General features: G+C 31.6%; 1 protein-coding gene across 1 annotated transcript in view; it reads right to left on the reverse strand.

Annotated features, from left to right (window-relative positions):
- The window catches only part of pip (heparan sulfate 2-O-sulfotransferase pipe), a 31,051-nt gene extending 14,632 nt beyond the window's left edge, over positions 1 to 16,419 (reverse strand). The window contains exons 1-2 of the mRNA XM_011057217.2: positions 15,619 to 16,419; positions 7,783 to 7,931 (exon numbers count right to left, since the gene is read on the reverse strand). Coding sequence (XP_011055519.2) covers positions 7,783 to 7,931; positions 15,619 to 15,668 — 199 coding nt within the window. The 5' untranslated portion in view covers positions 15,669 to 16,419. The remainder of the gene's footprint in view (positions 1 to 7,782; positions 7,932 to 15,618) is intronic.
- Between the last annotated feature and the right edge of the window lie 2,156 nt (positions 16,420 to 18,575).

Consider the following 18,575-nt stretch of genomic DNA (forward strand, 5'->3'; position numbering starts at 1 on the left):
ATTTAGTATAAAATTTTATATCTGTCAGAGAGAAATAAAACTTATGTTAACTGTATATTTAAATATTAAATTAATCATCATTAAATTAATAGCGGTTTAGGAGTACAATAACAGGACATCAAAGCGGACTTTCGCATATAACAAACAATAAATTCACAATAATGTAGTAGTAAAGCAACAAATGCCTCTAAAAAATTATAAAATAGATTTCATATTTTATTCGTTATTAATATTTTATTATAAAATTTATATCGTTTCACCTACTTTCGAAATGAAAAATATTTGGAAATGTAAAATATTTGTCGCAAATATTTTATTTAATCTTGTCAGACATCTCTAGAAAGTGAAATTTACTTATCGTTAGAAGTATATTGATAATCAAACGAAAGTCCTTTATAAATGTTGTCTGATCTCGCAGAATACTGTCACCACATTTGAACGATAAATCACGAGCTTATGCCAGAGATTAATATTACTATGTTAGAAAAGCGCACGATGCGCGACAATTCTATTAAGTGAAACTAAAATTGCTAACTGCAGTTAAATGGGATTTCCATAATGTTGGCTGATAACGTGGGTACAATCATTTGTTTGTACAATTATTCGTTTGTAGCATCTTTTCATCATGTGCTAATAATACAGTAAAATAGAAACGTCCGCTTTCTTTTCCTTTTATAGTCTTATTACCACATGTAACATGATTAGATAGAACTTACATACTACTGCAGCTGCGTTAAGTGGCGAATAATCTGAAATATGTATTACGTACATACAAAATAAGTTATTTAACTCAATCATCTAATATTCATGTAGTTATAACTAGGGATGTTCCGATATAATCGATATTTTGAATATTCCTTTTGATATTCAATATTTGTATCAAAACTTTTAGTTTTCGTATCGTAGCATATCGAATCTGGAACGTAGATACCAATTGATTCGATACAAAAATTGTATTTCCAAAATTTGACCGCATAAATATAACAAGGATGCCAATTCGGGGATGCCAATTTACGATATCGCGATCAACGCTATCATGAACAAAATTAAAAAAAATTTTATGTTTTACATTATCTTTGTTAGTTGATAAATTTATATGTATAAAATGATAAATATATGTATTGTACAAAATGTATTTGTGTATACATAAATTTACTAAAATATTTATAATTTTATAGATAAATTAGTGAATTTACCTATTGACTTTTTTTTTAATTTTTCTTTAAAATCGAAAGTTTGTGCTCCCGCATGTCTCTATATAATAAATGCAAAAAAGTAACGATATTCTCGAATATTGAATTGTTTTCAATCAGTATATTGTCGTATCGATATATATATTTCAATTTATATTAATACGAAATATCAATAATCTATGCTTCTCCGCACATCCCTAGTTATAATGTAACAAATGTAATTTTGGTTTTTAAACAACTGCCTAGTTCTCATAATTTTAAAACAGGAAATAATATAATAATTCAAATAAACATTGTGAAATGGTAGATTGAAGAAAGGCTTATTTCAAAAAAAGTTTTTCAGCATGATTCTGAATGTGTTGAAAGAAGATAGATACATTATAATGTTCAATAAATTATTAAATCCAGTGTTATTTGTTATTTGTTTTAGATCATGATAATTATATATGTTTCCTTTATTTACGCATCTACATTATTGTTTTTTGGTTCATAGCCTTTCTAAACTTTTATTTTTAATTTTTATTATTGAACCATGTTATATGATGTATTTTATTAAAACCACTTTTTACTTCTAAGCTTTCATATCCATTTTATTTTCATCTTTTTTCATTTTCTTGCCTTATAATATTCTATGATTGAATTACGAAGAAATTATAGCTTTTCAGCATGATCTTATGCGATAGAGTCATGCGTCTGTAAAATTTAGATGTATGTAACACATCTCGCTATACATCTTGGCACAATCTACTCGTATATTACATACTTGCAACATGATCTAGCTCGTTGATGCGTTTCAAGAAGGAAATTGCTCGAAGTGGGTTAGACGGACACTATTCGCATCACTTCCCTCGAACAATGTATTTGACCTATAATATATCGTTACTAGCCCGTACAAGATACTTATATATGAGTTTAATTTTAATCAAAAACATCAATAAAGAAATGTTATATATCTGTCATTTTATAAATATTTAAAAAAAAGCTTATGATTTGTTTGTTTTGAAATTCATATTAAGGAAAAAATTGAAAATTTTTAGATTGTTATATTTATTACTGAGTACATTAAATTAATTAATTTTTTTGTTACGTCTGATTGAATTATGGGATTTACCATAATACACTTTGAACGTGCAGTGTTTATAATTGTTTCTATTTATAAAACTTTATCTGACCTACAGAAGTTTTGCTTTATCTTTAATATAATTACACATAATAGATATTTAATTTAATTCAGTGAAACGTAAATATGAAACGTATTTAACATAACAATATATTTGAAAAAAAGAAAATTATTATATTATACATATAATAACATAGAAATTACAAAAACTGTATTTTAAAACGTTTTACATCAACAAAATAATTATTATTAAAATAATACTACATAAAAATTAATTTCAAAATTAGTAAACAAAAAACGTTATTTTATGGATTTTTTAAATTAATTTTTATTAAAATTTGCATCATTTTGATTTCTGTACATGTTCAGTAATATTTCATTATTATGATTTTCACTGTGATGTATTCATCTAAAGAGTTAAAGGTTATAATCATTATAATATATTCTCATTTGTGTGTGTATGTGTGTGTGTGTGTGTGTGTATGTGTGTGAATCGTAGGCGATGATTGATCTAAATAGTATACACTGAATTAATCATACTCTTTAGGCGGACAACTTGACGTATCGTATATACATTATATTGTAAATGCAACAGTAAAGATCACTTCCTATTCTGTTTTAAAGCAGCCAACCGATTGTGACCGGAACAATAGCGTTGCATGACAACAGTTAGAAGGAAAGTACGTGACGAACAAAGGTGAACGTCATTCTTGAATTTGCGTTTAATTTTCTGTAACTTTATATGGCACTTCCTCTTGGCGATTTCGTTCCATTTTTTTAAATCTAGATGGTTGCATCGTAAAGTAAAAAGTATGCTCGCATATTATTTTTTCTCTTCATAGAAAATTATTTTTAAGAGAACCTTTACTGAATTTGATTTTTAAGATTATTTGCTACTCTTCTTTCTCTAAACTTAGATTTTAGAATTAGTCAAAAATATAATAATAAAAAAAAAGTATTTTTTATCACAGCTACTTGACATAAACATATATATAATATCAAAACAATTTTATCAATTTTTTTATTACTGATGAATGATTAATATTTGATTGATTATTTGCTTAACTGACAGATATACAAGAGAATAACATACTTTTCGATAGATATACGAGAGAATAATATATTTCTTGAATGAGTTTATTCACCTGAACATTAGAATTAATTAATTTTAACATACTATTAGGTGTTGGAATTAATTCGTAGCGTTTTACAAGTGATGGGAAGTACTTTCATTAATGTATTTTTTAATGCTCATGTGAAATAAATAACATTCTTTCATTAAAAAACGCTACGAATTAATTCCAACACATACTACTTTTGCTTATCAATAAAACGATACTTTTACTATGTAGCTTTTAAAGAAGCTGCGAGCTACTTTGCTTTCAGCAGGTGCATGCATTTTATATAGAGTGTATATATGTATAAAAAGTACTTCACTTTCACCCATGTGCATTGTCATTTTATGTCTAGCTGGCTACTATCAATTAGAGTAAACATTAACCAACGAGGTCAACATAAATCATTGACCGTATTATGTTCACACGTATGCTTAATGTGAATTCCTTGTTATAAGTTTATTCCGTGCTAAATCGTTGGATCATTAAGTTAGGTGTGAACACAAACAAGAAAGTAAGCAACGAGACTTGCATGCAAAATCTTATTTCAGAATGATTAGAACGGAAAAAAATAGTATACAGCGATTATCTCAATAGTTTAAAGAAAATTTTGTTTCGTTAGAATTTTACACAAATTAATTAAGCACTTTATTAAAATTATTAGTTCAATTTATATACTAATGTATAAACATAGACCATTAAATATTATATCAATTAGGTTATTGAAAAAGATTTTAACAATAGTTTACTACTTAGATAAAAAATTTTTCATGCATAAATGTGTATAAATGTGTATAAACGTAATAAATATTCATAAATATATATATAATTTTACATTAAATATGTCCATATATCCTTCTTTCTTTTGTAAAATTATTTTTTAGTTATTTTTTATGTTTTCACATTACTATTGTTATTTCTATTATACTAAAAAATAATTTCACAAAAGAAAGAGGAATGTATGAATATTTACGTATGTTTATACATATTTATACATATTAATGTATGAAAATTTTTTCACCGTATAGTAATAAGAAGAAGTGCGTAATTTTTCGACATATAATTTTTCTTTAAAGAAAAATCAATTTTTTAGATTTCGATATTTTAAATAATGTTTACTGTTTTAAATAATTTACTTTTTGTATAAAAGATAATAAAAAAATATGTAAGAAGAAAATGGGCCATATTCATATAAAGATTATTCACGATCGCGTAGTATTTGATTGAATTTTTATTAAATCACTCGATCGTTTCCGCGAATGACGGCACTCCATAGATCATTCTCGATCTCGATCTTATACGCGAAGAGGCCGGACATTGCACATTCCTTGCGGACGTATTACGAGCTGTTGCGAGTTGCGATAACATCGAGTTAGGGTGCACCATGAAGGTGCGAATACATCCTTGCGAAGAAGTGGAAGGCACCTCGTTAATCCATTTCATTCTCGAGAGGTAACAACTTCTATTTTATTATTTTATTATACCAGATAGGTACTAATTTACGATTTGTCTGATTGTATCGAGATTTTATAAGCAAATGTCCTTCCATTGAATTACATTCTTTCTGTATGTTCTTATTGGCTGGAATAAGAAAATTTTTCATTATACAATAAATAACTGTCGTTATCAGCAAAAGCGTTATTTTTTATGGATGGGGCGTGTCTCACCGATAATAATAACTTTCCTCGAAATGTAGACGAAATGCTTTTTGGGCTTCGGATCATCTTTTTATCGTCTTTTCACTCTTTCTCATCCTCACTCTGAGTCTTTCTCGATAGCAGCAGAAGTAACTCCTCACGATCTAGTGTATATATGTGAATGATTGAACTTTCATTTCCATTCACATTGCCATTTATATCGCCGCGAGCGATTAATCCATTTCTCCTTTTAACGCGCGCGAGCATTACTACGTGTCTGATTTATTTTCGCTCACGTTCACCGATGTTTTTCCTTTCACCTCCCTTTGACGTGGCTACTCTCAACTGCGCGGTCAATTCCGCCTCCGGAGAGCATCCTTTATCTTTTATGTGTACTCGGTTGCTTCTTCCTCTCGGCTGGTGAACGGCTTTTAAGAGTATCGCACAGATTTCACGCGTTTCACGCGCTGCCCGTGAGATGATCAGTGCGGATTTACGATGATCATAACTGATTTGATAGTATTTTATAACAAAATTTCGCAGCAAAATAATTTTCGATCCTGTACAATAATGTGTGTAATTAAATATATAATTAGTTTCCTGCTAGTTTAAATATACATAATATAAATATACATTCCAACAAGTCATCTATATATTTGCTGATTCCTATGATGGATTTAACGAATACATCTAGATATGGTTAACACATTGGAATTCCCATCCTTGCTCACGAATAATCTTTTTATCGAAATCTCTTCGTTACAAGAATAAAATATTGTTTCTTTCGATTGCAACACACAAATGTGTATGATTTGTTCAAACATTCTAACTTTCGCTTAACAAAAACGAGAGGTTAATGTTTACTCTTGCAATTGTGAAATTTCTAATAGAAAGTAATGCACGTAGTTATTATAATAATTGTGAGCTGAGTTCATAATACATTGTTAATCATTGTGTTCTGAGAAGAGACGAATTTATATGAAGATTGCCATGTAGGCTACGAATAACATTTTTAACTTATGTGCAGGGACACATTAAAAGTACAGGCCGTTTCTCACACGACATTGGAGGAATATTCACAAGCATTCTGTTGATAATTTTATGCGATACCATAAACTATAATTTTTCATGTGTATAAAATTTTTATTTGAAATCAAAGTATTGTCTCTACAGGAAGTTTTCAAATTTTAGAAACATTTCCTTCGCAATTCTTTAAATTAATTAAAGAGCAAAAATATATAAGTTAAACATAAATAAAAAATTATTGCTAATTATAAATTTGACAAATTTGTGATAAAAGTAAACAAGTGTATACAATCATGTAATTCTTCTCGCAGAATATTACGTACAGTGTACCTATACGTAATTGTCAAATTGCAAGAAGTCGAATACCAGGAACAATTAGCGATTGTTTCGCAATCTCATGAATGAATATAATCCGTGTTTGCTTCGAGACGGCATGCCTGCATCGCTTTAAATAATAAACCGGCGCCGGACATAATTGCAAGCCGTAATGTAATAAATAATACGGCGCGGCAAAGACGTGGATTACCACTTATAAAGCGTATACGATAGAAGGTGCACGAATAATTAGTCTGCGATTGCGAGCAAATCAAGTTCTTTGCTACCGTTACAAATCTCGCGAAATGAATGTGGTATGGTATCGAGGCGATATAGAGATCTCACTCTTTTGACGTCTACGCAACACACATGTAACACATTTGAAAGGATAGAGATCATTAACAATTTCCCTGACGAAATTTCCTTTGTCGTCAACTTTTCCGAAATTAAAATTTTAATATAAATTTTAATTTATATAAAAATTTAATTTTATACTTAAATTTAAGTACAAATCAAAAGTACTGTGTTTCTCTTTCGTTATTTTCTTGTACAAGTAATAACGAAAAAAACCTTTTTGTTTTAAAAAATATAATAATACACAAACGATCGGTGAGACAATTGAAAATAAAGAATTGAACAAAATTTTAATCAACAAATAATATTGCATTAATAATATTTATTGTACTAACAATATTCAAATACGTTCCTTAAGAAATGTAAAATTATGAGAAATGCCCAGGTATTATACTAATGATGAAGAAACGTACGTTCTGTGAGTGAGATGCATAAGCATCTTTAACTCTACGTTGAATCCTATGCGCGTTCACTCTCTCACACCTTGACCTTCCTCAACCGGGAAGTCAACAGCACCCTCGGGGAGTACGTACGAGCACGTAAAAGCGCATGTATAAACGTGTCCATTATGGCACATCGGCTGACATGAATGTGATTTCAATGTAGTTCATTTTCAGGCGCCGAGAAACTAGCGCCCATTATTACACGTTTGTGTAATTAAATAGATAATCAGTTCCTTCCAATTAACATTTCTAACGGTCTAAGAATATCTTGTCATCGCATTAAAAAAAGATGAAATGAACTTCTTGCTACGTACCTTTCACGACTGTTTATTTATTTATATGTAATTTGTTTATTTTTATTGCTCGAACAAGATAATTCATTACGGTATTTTTTGGAATGTGCACTGAGATATGCTCTACATATAATTTTTTTTAATATATCATATCTTTTTATATTTATTTTACGTTTCATTTTCAAACGTATCATTCCATTTCTTATTCCTATACACAAAGAGATAGAAAGATATTTCAGTATTCGACGTACGTTTGTCTCAATTTTTACTACGTAACATAAGTTACCTGATGAGAGCTGATTTGCCGAGAGCACATCATCCTCCCCCGGTTGAAGACGTACTTCCATTTTTTTCAGACGTGAATGTAGATCTCTCGTGTGTAGAAAGAGAAAGAGTGTACTAGATATCGCTACTAAAGCGATCAGCTCGATCGTCCTATAAGCAAACAAATTATAAATCAATACGACATACATTATAATTATACGAGTATGTTTAATTATATTATATCAATTTTATGTTATTATTTATTTGTCTAGCATTATTCATTTTTTTCTCAACTTGCAAAATATTACTTTTCCTTTTTATGCGACAAATGATAATATCCCTTCGATTTGTAAACAATAAAGAATTTAATTCGTAACAATAATGGAGTGATATTGCAACGCCGAGAGTAGCCCTTTCGCAAGTTAAATATTGCAAGCCGATCGTCATCTAGGTTGGTAGTGAGAGAATCAGGGCACGGCGAAGCCATCCATCTCGTAATTGGTCGTCCCGTCTGGGAGATGATGTTTCTCTGTATGACCTGGTTCTTGGAGAATACTCATCGACCGTGAAGCTTGACGGTCGCTTCAATTTCGCGGGAATCGACGCAACAGGTGCATCATTTGTGCATACCACTTGCATTCGCATAAATACAATTAAATTGATAAGTGACTGATATGTTAAATTATACATATACATAGAAAAAAGTGATGAAAACCTTCTTACCTTTCACGGACCTGGCAGATTTGTTCGAAAAAGAAGACCTATCTTTAAGAATATAGTTCATTCTGTTCATTTCAAACTGTGATATGAAATGTGATACGTCTTATAAGATCTTTGAATTTGGTGGTATATAAGCGTTACTAATTAATTGTAATAAAAACGTAAAAGGCCGTGAAGGAAAGTACTGTAACGCGTTATTAGCTGAAGGCCTTTTTCTGTATACTGTTGCCCTGGAGCCCTTCCGTTTAACGAGCTGTGTAATATACACGATAGCAATAGCAACGGCATCGCGAATCACCCCGTGATAGCAATCGTTATTCGTACGGTATATCATAAATAATGCAATAAACGTTGCATTAACGCGATACAGGCGGCGCACGCGAGACCATTGTAATCGATTCCTTCCACGATTATGAGTACCAAGATTGCGCGATGCAATGCATAATAAATCGCGAAGCGCTTTTATTATCGAGCTCACCGGTAATCCTCGACCTGACAAAGAAAACAAAGAGAAATAATTGATTTTCCTCGTGTCGTTCGTCAGCGATCAATCTGGTAGAATCACATCGGGAGTCACGATTAAAGAGACATGCCGAAATGAAAGTCGTTCTAAATATCTCAATATTTTTTTCCTATCCGTGAACGTATCGCTATATAATCTCTGATTCAAGTACCTGATTCTAATATACCTGATCTCATGCAACCGCTTTAAGAATCCCATGTAATCGTCCTACATACAACTTTGATTTCGAATACGTCGCTTATTCTGTAATTTGATACAGTTGGGCTGTAATTATTAGGTGCGCAACTAAGTTCTCGCTGTTATTTTGATGCAAATGCCATGAAAATAACAGCGAGAACTTAGTTGCGCACCTAATATTTACACCGCGGTTACAGTTGCATACAATCTAATCCTTATTTTAGATACATCTGTGTCATTGCACGGGGAATTGAGTATTTCTAGAAAGACTTTTTATTACTTTAACATATGTATGAATATACATATTTATAAATATACAAAAATCATTGAAATATTAAAATTATTCAAAAAATATTAAGTCAAAATTATAATCACAAGAGAGAGAGAGACAGAGAGATAGTGAAATGAATCTTTATTATCATTATTTTCATATCAATTTTGTATACTTTGTGTGAAATAATAGATGAAATTGTACATTGGTTACATTTGAAATTGCAATATTTTTTAACTAACATTTTTAACGTTAACGTTCTACTTCTATATTATCATTATAATTTAATTTCACGAATAATTGCAACTTGGAAGGTAATTGCACTGCCATTGAACAATCGCATAATTTTGTCATTAGCGCAAATCGAATTCATAAAATACGAAAATATTTATAATTTCTGAATTTTTAAAGAAGTTAATACTAGAATAACTATAACCTAGTTTCTAGAGAAAGAGTATTATTCTGTATAAAAACACTTTTTCTAAGACAAAAAAAAAATTACATAAATTTACATTTAATTATACGTCTTGATTTCGTATTCACATCACATTCGTCAATCTTTTTTAATTTCTTAAATAGATATATTATGCGTGATTGAATCATTATGTCTTGCTTTGTTTTCTGTTCTTGCGTGACTTTTTTATGTCGTAACAAGCACTTCATTAATTAAAAGTCGAATAAGATTGCAAATGCTTACCGATATTTGATTTAAATGCTTAATTGAAACCTATAAATATTCACACTAATCCTAAATAATATATACATAATTTATACATGTCAGTTACATAGTTGTGATTAAATCAAATTTGTAAATTTGCAAAATTTATTTGATTCTTTTTTTGCTTATATTATATATCTCCAGTATATACCTACTTTGGATACTAGTTTTCGAGATTTAAGCGATATTTTCATTAAGCACAAGAAGAATTTATGGCTTTACGGTCTACTAAATGCCTCATTAGGAAACCTTAGACATTAACCGTGCGAGATGCTAAGTATTTCGTGAGAAAAGCCCTGAAATCCTTCCGAAACAAATGCGATGCAGAGATTTTCGTCCGCATTAAAATGTAATAGCAATTAGTGTTTTTGCAATTTGACAAGATCCAAATAATTTTATAAAAAAAAACGATATTTTTACAAAAAAAAAAAAAGAAAAAGATGAAAGAAGTTAAAATGTATAGATTTTTACTGATTTCATAAAAACCTTAAAACATTACATACATATAAAATCAATCATTATTGTTTTAAATCGAGCATTGACATTAAGCATGCAACATGCTAATGTTATAACATTACACAAAAAACAAGAATAATATTATACTTTTCATTACTTAGTATTTTGAAAATCATGCATACAAAATTTTAAATAAAAATATTCCAGAATTTCAACTAATTTGAATTAAGTTTTTGCAAGTTTTGCTTTATAAAGTACTTCCCTCAAAAAAAAAAAAACAAAATGAGATATTATATTCATGTACAAGTATTAAATTTTTTTACGTGTGAGTTACGAGAATATCTATAATTTCTCAAATTATCTATAATTTGATTCCAGCAATTTGTATGTATACGCAAATCACTATCTTTCGCCATAATCCGTCGCGCTGATGCCGCTAGTTTCCTCGAGGATATACAAGGACGTTCTCCAGTATTTCATCGAGGTTCTTCCGGGCTTATCGGCGAAACCTAAGCAGATCTACTCGAGGGAAAAGCGAGAAACGAACGGTATCGTTCTGGCGGACGCAGTGTCAACGACACACAGAGAGAAGGGAACCGTAAGCTCTTAGGAACGCGTTTATATATACCGTAACGGGGTATATAAAAGAGCACCGTATATACATATACCTTGTGTACATAATAGCGAACGCGTATCGGAAATCCAATTGTCCCGCATGGTGAGAACATCGCGTGTAGGTATTCGATTCGCGAAATGTGCCAACGAGAACTGACGGCAAGAATGTTCAAGCGTTAGGAATTTCTATTCCAATGCGCGAGTAGGCACCTATGTGCCTATGCCGTTGGTTAAAGAGGTTTACGGGTCAGATCGTTTGATACTAATTTATCGGTACAGACTTATCGTTTGCGGCCTAATTTTTAAATTACAATTCATATCCTAGATAATATATATGTTGCAATATACCTTTTAAATATCTTATGTAAATATGTCGTCGAGGAAGATAATAAACGAGGTAATAAAGCAAGCGATAAACTGTGTTTGTGCGCGTTAATCTTTTAATTTCTTAATAGGAAAATGTGTCCTAGTAACAAAAATAAAAAATAAAATAAATAAAAAAAGAAAATAATTTTTTTTCCTCATTGTTAGATGTACCGTTTATATTAGAATTTTATTACACTGTTTTGTATTAGATTATTATAAATACATAATTGCGGGAAATGATTGTTGTCTTTTTAAATGATTTATTTTAGCATCCATGAGAAACAGGAAAGAGGAAATAAAACGTGTCTGAAGCACTCAAGACGCATTCAGACGCGTGCAAGTTCCTTTTGATTGTACTGTTAATTTCATTAAATTTCTTAAATGTGTTTTTCTCAGACTTGATCTTACGTCCTGATATATCATAGAGAAAAATATTTACGATTATGGAAGAGGAATGATCATGCGTTTTGTTTTAATCTTTCGTAATGGATCGTGGTAACGTTGGCAGACGCAACAAAGCCGTGAGGCAGCGCAGAGATTCGTGCTGAAATTGCAATGCAACTTTTGATCGCGGTCGATGCACCTTCCGACAATGCTGCTCGTTGCAATACAACGACCACAATTGACTTTAACGAGCGCGCGTATATGATAAATTATTGCCGTCGCTAGCCAAGCCAAAGCCGTATTCCAATAAAGTTCCGCGAAATGTATCTACTTCATAAATTCTCGGTACGTTCGTTCAATCTGTAATAGATTATTTTATATAAATATAAAATTTCGTTACTACTTCTCTTTGACTATTATACTGTATTTAACGTCGCAGAAACAGTTAAACTGCACGCACGGAATCGTTTCATTAACATCTGCTTCTTCAATTATATTTTTTTTTACTTGCGGAGCACGTTAGGTATTTCAATCCAGTTGAACGAGTTCTTCGGTGCTTTTGTTGGTAAATATATGCCGGATATCCCGATCGATTATGATATCTTTCAAAAGTACAGATTCTCTTCTCGATGCGGTAAAAACCGCATCTGCATATATATATATTAGGTGCGCAACTAAGTTCTCGCTGTTATTTTCATAGCGTTTGTATCAAAATAACAGCGAGAACTTAGTTGCGCACCTAATATATATATATACATATATTCAAAGTTAACCGCAGGTAAGAAATTATACAGGTACGCACGTCCGACCCATGTTAATTTGCGACTTTTTACACGCTTAAGCAGACATGCCCTCTGACATTATGCATACTTTATTAAATCAGATTTTATGCTTGACGTACAGCTGACTATCTATAATGTCTGTTGATATGGGGGAGGTTGTTTCTCTATAATGGAAATACTCTCGAATGGTGGGCAATCTTCTATATGGCCACTTAACGCGCATTATCGTAGTCACACTTAATTGCGTTATATCCGCTCAAGTGCATTCGCGGCGAACACTTGATATCGTCATAGAGAAGTCGGAAGTGCGAGCAGACGGGATTCCACATGGCGAGAGAAGTGGCCGATAATGATAGTTCGAATCATCCAGGAACCCTTACTCTATTTTATGGCAGTGACACCTCCTCGTAATCTCGCATCCCAGGCTCTTCGATGCCTGCAGTTGCTCGCCTCATTTACGCAACGGACCTCCATAACTTTTATTTATAGATGGTGAAGATTCATTATTGCGAATACGCGCGGTTTTCTCGATCGGGCGGCAAAATTCATCACGCGGGACGAGCAGAAACGAGACAAATGGATCTGCATTCTTGCAAACGTCACGATGGTTCATCACTCACGTAGCAGAATTCGTAATTATCAACTGTATTAACATGAGATAAATGAAAAAGTGCGGAACGACGATGTTTATCGCATTGCATAATTTCTAATGTAAGTTGCAAAATTTTTAATTCATGAACTTCCTTCATCGTTGAAAAAAGGTCATATTTCATCAATGACGCTCCAAATAAAAATTTATTTGAAATAAGAAGATAAGAAATTATCTAAAGTTGAATATATTTCTCTGGTAAATTTCCTTTTTTGAGAATAACGCTTGAGAATACAGATATTTTGCTAAAAAGTCAACATTAATTATACGTAGATAAAGTTATCTAATTCTAATAAATGTGTATTACAAATTATCTATAATATTCTATAAATAAATAATGAGAATTTATTTGTCAATTAATCTCAAACTATGTGTTTATTTTCTATGTCTTTATTTCTAATTTATCTTATACTTATCTGATATACTTAATTATAAATCCGACATTTAATTTATACAATTCTTAATTACGAAATGTTTATACGTATAATATCGAATAATTACAATACTTGATTATAACATACTGGAAGTAGAAAACGCAAAGTGTCATCTTTAGATCTGTTAGGAAAGAGAGTCCTATTTACCGCATTCTACAATGTAGACCACCAACGTTCGTTTATGACTTATGACTTCACGCGCGCTTGAGGCTTGAGGAGGTCAATCGAAGGAAGAAATCGCAGGCTGATAAACCATACATTTGCATACGACATGGAACACTCGAGAATCGACCATTCACTATTTTCTCGCGCGGTTTCGCATTATTTTGCCATGATGAATCGATTTGTCACATGTCTAGCTCATCGCAAGAATCTTCGTGGTCGCGAGACCTTTAACTTGTTAGCTCGACTCTGATCCCGACGCGATGTCTGAATGCGATGTTTGGCGGTATGCCTTTCTTGCCGCTAACTTGATATTTATTTCAAAAATAATGACATATTCATGAGATGAAATAAGTATAGAAAATCTTACGTAAATCACTCATGTCATTACGTCCCGTTCATATTTTGTGTCGCAAACTTACGTTTACATATATATTACTGATAAAAGAATATCTGAACGCTAAAATAAAATATTTTTTGCAGTTATTCACTTTGTTAGATTTTCTGACATGTAGTGTAAATTATTTAGAATAATTTATTACTGATGGTACAGCCAGAAAGGCCGATTTTTTGATACAAAATAGATTTTTTTATGAAAATAAAATTTTTTATACTTTTCTAGAAGAAAAATGTATTCCAAATCATTTTATATATATTAGATTCATAATTTTAAGAGAATGTTTGAAAATTTATGCCTCGTATAATATCTAAAGACAATTATAAAGTTACGTTAAAATTACAACAGTGAAATACATTGCGTTGCACCAATATAATTAAAGGTAATGGTAAAAGGTAATTTAAATTAGGTGAATAATTTAATACTAATAATTATTTTTTATATTTAAAGAAGAATACAAAAATGTAACGTTTTCATTACCTATGAGATTTATATAAAATTAATCGTTCACTTTCTAACTTATGTATATCGATTATACTTGTACCTTTTAAATTTTATATTATGCAATTCAGCGATGCATAAATTATACGATCATTACATATTCGGAATTCATATGTTATTTTTAGAAAGAAATTACACAACCTAGCTATTGTCTTAAATTTATCCAATTTTATATTCGTATTTTCTTCTCTATTTTATTTGTTAACGATCTATTTTTTTAGAAAAAGATTGTGTAAACGATTGTGTTTTAAACAATAAAATTTCTTTCGACTTTCTTTTTTCTCTTCTCTCTCTCTCTCTCTCTCTCTCGTCAAATTTTTAATTTTGAAATACTGAAAATAGAGAAAGAGGTAATACATTCTTACGTTCTGTTATTTATTTCGAATATTTTTATATGTGTAATACCTGCACATTAAAACAATTGAATTTTATAAAAAAAATAAAATAAAACAAAATCACACACGAAAAAGCCTCGATCGAGAAGGTAGATGATCGCTGGTTAAATTGAGTCACCACAGTGTACTTAACGGTTAAATACCTGAGCTCATTATAAAGAATATACCGGCAAGATACGGTATCCCTTCGTGCACTCTCATGCTGTATGCGCAGATAAATATTGATAACATCGTAGAAGATATTAATCGTACGCGCGTATAATTAGGCGCCTTTAATCGCGTTCGACATCCCGAGATAGCTTCCTTACCTCTTGGGAACAGGCACTCTCCTTTGCCGCCACATGTTCTCTTTCGGCATCCTGCCACTCCTTTCGAAATCCGGTCTTTTCTACACAAATTCTTCTTGGCGGCAATCAAACGATATCCTAAGAGATTGCGGTGGTCACGTGCGATCCATTGGAGAACGATTTGTCATCATCGGACACTTGTGTCTTTCGGCGCGCGGATGCTGCCGAGCTTTGACAATGGTCACTCATAAAGTCCATTCACTGAATCACTGCTGAATGACGACAGCGACGGTAACAATCGAAAAAAAAAAAACGTTCGTCTATGTCGAATGCTCGCCGTCAGGTGCAAACGTCAGCCGTTGGATTCCCGCAAGCGAGCGATTTTCCTGTCGATCGACACCCGCTACCAGGTCAACATCCTCGACGAGCCGATCGGTGTTGTTCAACGCGCGCCACTGATTGCGAGTAACTTATTTACGACATCGTGACTAATGTAATTTCGTTCAATTCGAATCGACGGCGGGACCGGATCGGAGATTCGTACAGGTTCCGGATATCGGAATCCGTGTGCGGCGACCGTCTACGTGGATGTTTTCAGTCATCAGTCTTTCGGCGAAGGTGTAATCGCGCTCGTGAGAGGATGCAGAAGGATGAGAGATATCCGCTCGCTCGATCTCTACCGACCTGTCTGCTGGTCGACACGCGACTGACGCTTTTCTTCGCCGTTTCGGAGCCTCGGTGCCGCGAAATACGGAGACGACACGCGATACGCTCTATTCCGCGTCCGCGCTCCGTTACTTGGTGGCACGTAATGCCGCGATTCTACTCCACATTCGCCGTGCCATCCTACCCGGGCCTCGGGCCCCGGGCCTCCTATTCCGGGGCCGCTTCCACTACGCGTCACGACCGCGACGTATCAAGTGAAGGGAAGAAGCGCTCGTTTTCACACAATAAAATTGGGCGATTGGACTTTTGTTGTTCTCTTTTCGAAACGCGAGCACACAATGTTGTACCGAAAGATCGAGTTCGAGCATGTATAAATATATATAAAAGATAAAGGAAATAATATATGAAAAGTATCTTTCGTTGTCTGGTTTCAAAGGATTTTAATTGTAATTAAAAATTTAAACTAAAATTGTATTCTAGAATAATTTCTTATCTTTATGTTTTTACATAAGTGATATATTGCACAGAATATATGTGATAAAGATAAGAAATTATTCTAGAATACAATTTTAGTTTAAATTTTTAATTACCGTTAAAATCCTTTGAAATCAGACAATGTATTTTTCATATATTATTTTCTTTATCTTTTCGCTGTGATTTAAAGTAAATTTGTACTTTATAAAAAAAAATGTGAATAAGGAGAAGATAAAATTACACATCTCTGATTTCTGGTGACACAATTGCATAAAACGCGACGAAGATAAAAATTTATTCTAAAAATTAATTCTAATTTAAATTTTAAATTAAGACTGCTTTATATGAATTCATGTTACTTAGATCCTAAATATTAATCGTGGATATTTACCCTTAGTAATTTGAATATTTTGAGAAACATTAATTAATAATAATTATTGAACGTTTTTTCTGGGAAAAGTTATTAACTATGTGCAACACACGTACGGAAACATAACGTAATGCAGGAATAATTTTAAAATAATGATATTTCAAAGCGGAAGAAATTTAAATGCAACTGCGCAGCCTTCCAGATGGTCGCGGTCAAATTTATCATAACAGTTTTAAAGGAGTCAATAAAATGAGTTTCCTATCGGTACACATATATCACGCGCATTAGCTACATTTAATAAGACACGTCTTCCGAGTGATTTAGTGCCACATTTATTAGCCATATCGGATAGAAATTCTCATAAAAGTAACACAAACCGCATTGCATTTTATTAAAGCTAACAATTTAGTAATCGAGAGCTTCATAAAATGTTAATATATCGAATTATCCTAATTATCGATCAATAAATAAAAAAGATAAAAAAGAATATAAAAGAAGAAAGAAACAAGAATCTTTTTCAGAAAAATACAATAATAAATATGGATTTTCTTTCGGTAAATTAAACTCGAGCCAAAAGATTGTTTTTAATTCAAGAAAAGTCTTGTCAAAATAAAAAGTATGCCAAAAACATAAAGAAATCTTTGAAAGTAATATTAATAATTCTTAAAAATAAAAGTTAAATAATTGCTTTATGATACAAATAAGAATCGTGCTTTTGAAGGCGTTATCGTTACAGGCATATGAGTATGTAGAATGTGAAAGATGTAATTTGTTTCGCAATATTTACACTCGAGACTCGAGCTAAGAGCTTGTAATAAAAAAATGTGTTTCCGCACGTGAACGTAGTCTATTTTTCTATTTTCAACATTTTAACAATAAACGTGTTCCGTACCGCGATAAATATTCAATATTACAAAATATTGTGAATATTTGAAAGGCAGAATAGAACTAAATAATTATATTGAAACTGCACAAAGTTACAACAATTAATATAACATCATCTTGTCTCTTTTAAAAATAATATTTTACTAATTACTTATTAATAAAGAAATTATTATACAGGGTGTTAAAAAAACATTCAGCATTTATATTGTAGGTACATAATATATATCATACTGAGTAAAAAAAATCTTAGAACGTGAGTCTGAAATTCAATCGTTTTTAAGATATAAATAATTTTGTATGTTAGTATCATAACTGGCTTATTGGTTTCTACGTATCGTATATGACGTGAAGATTTACCTCAGTGTTTACAGACCACGAATATTCTAATTCAATTTCTATACGAGCTTTATAATAATAAATTTCACCGAAAGTCTAGTTGACATTAATCAGCTATCATAATTGAATGGGCATTATGGGAGATTTGGACATGTAATTCTTCCAAATAGACTATCAATTCTACTTATCTCATTTCTCTCTTTTCATATACAACATATAGAAAAGATAATAAGTCAATTATATTATA

The sequence above is a fragment of the Acromyrmex echinatior genome, chromosome 2, assembly GCF_024713525.1.
Source record: "Acromyrmex echinatior isolate Ae372 chromosome 2, ASM2471352v2, whole genome shotgun sequence".
Classification (NCBI taxonomy): domain Eukaryota; kingdom Metazoa; phylum Arthropoda; class Insecta; order Hymenoptera; family Formicidae; genus Acromyrmex; species Acromyrmex echinatior.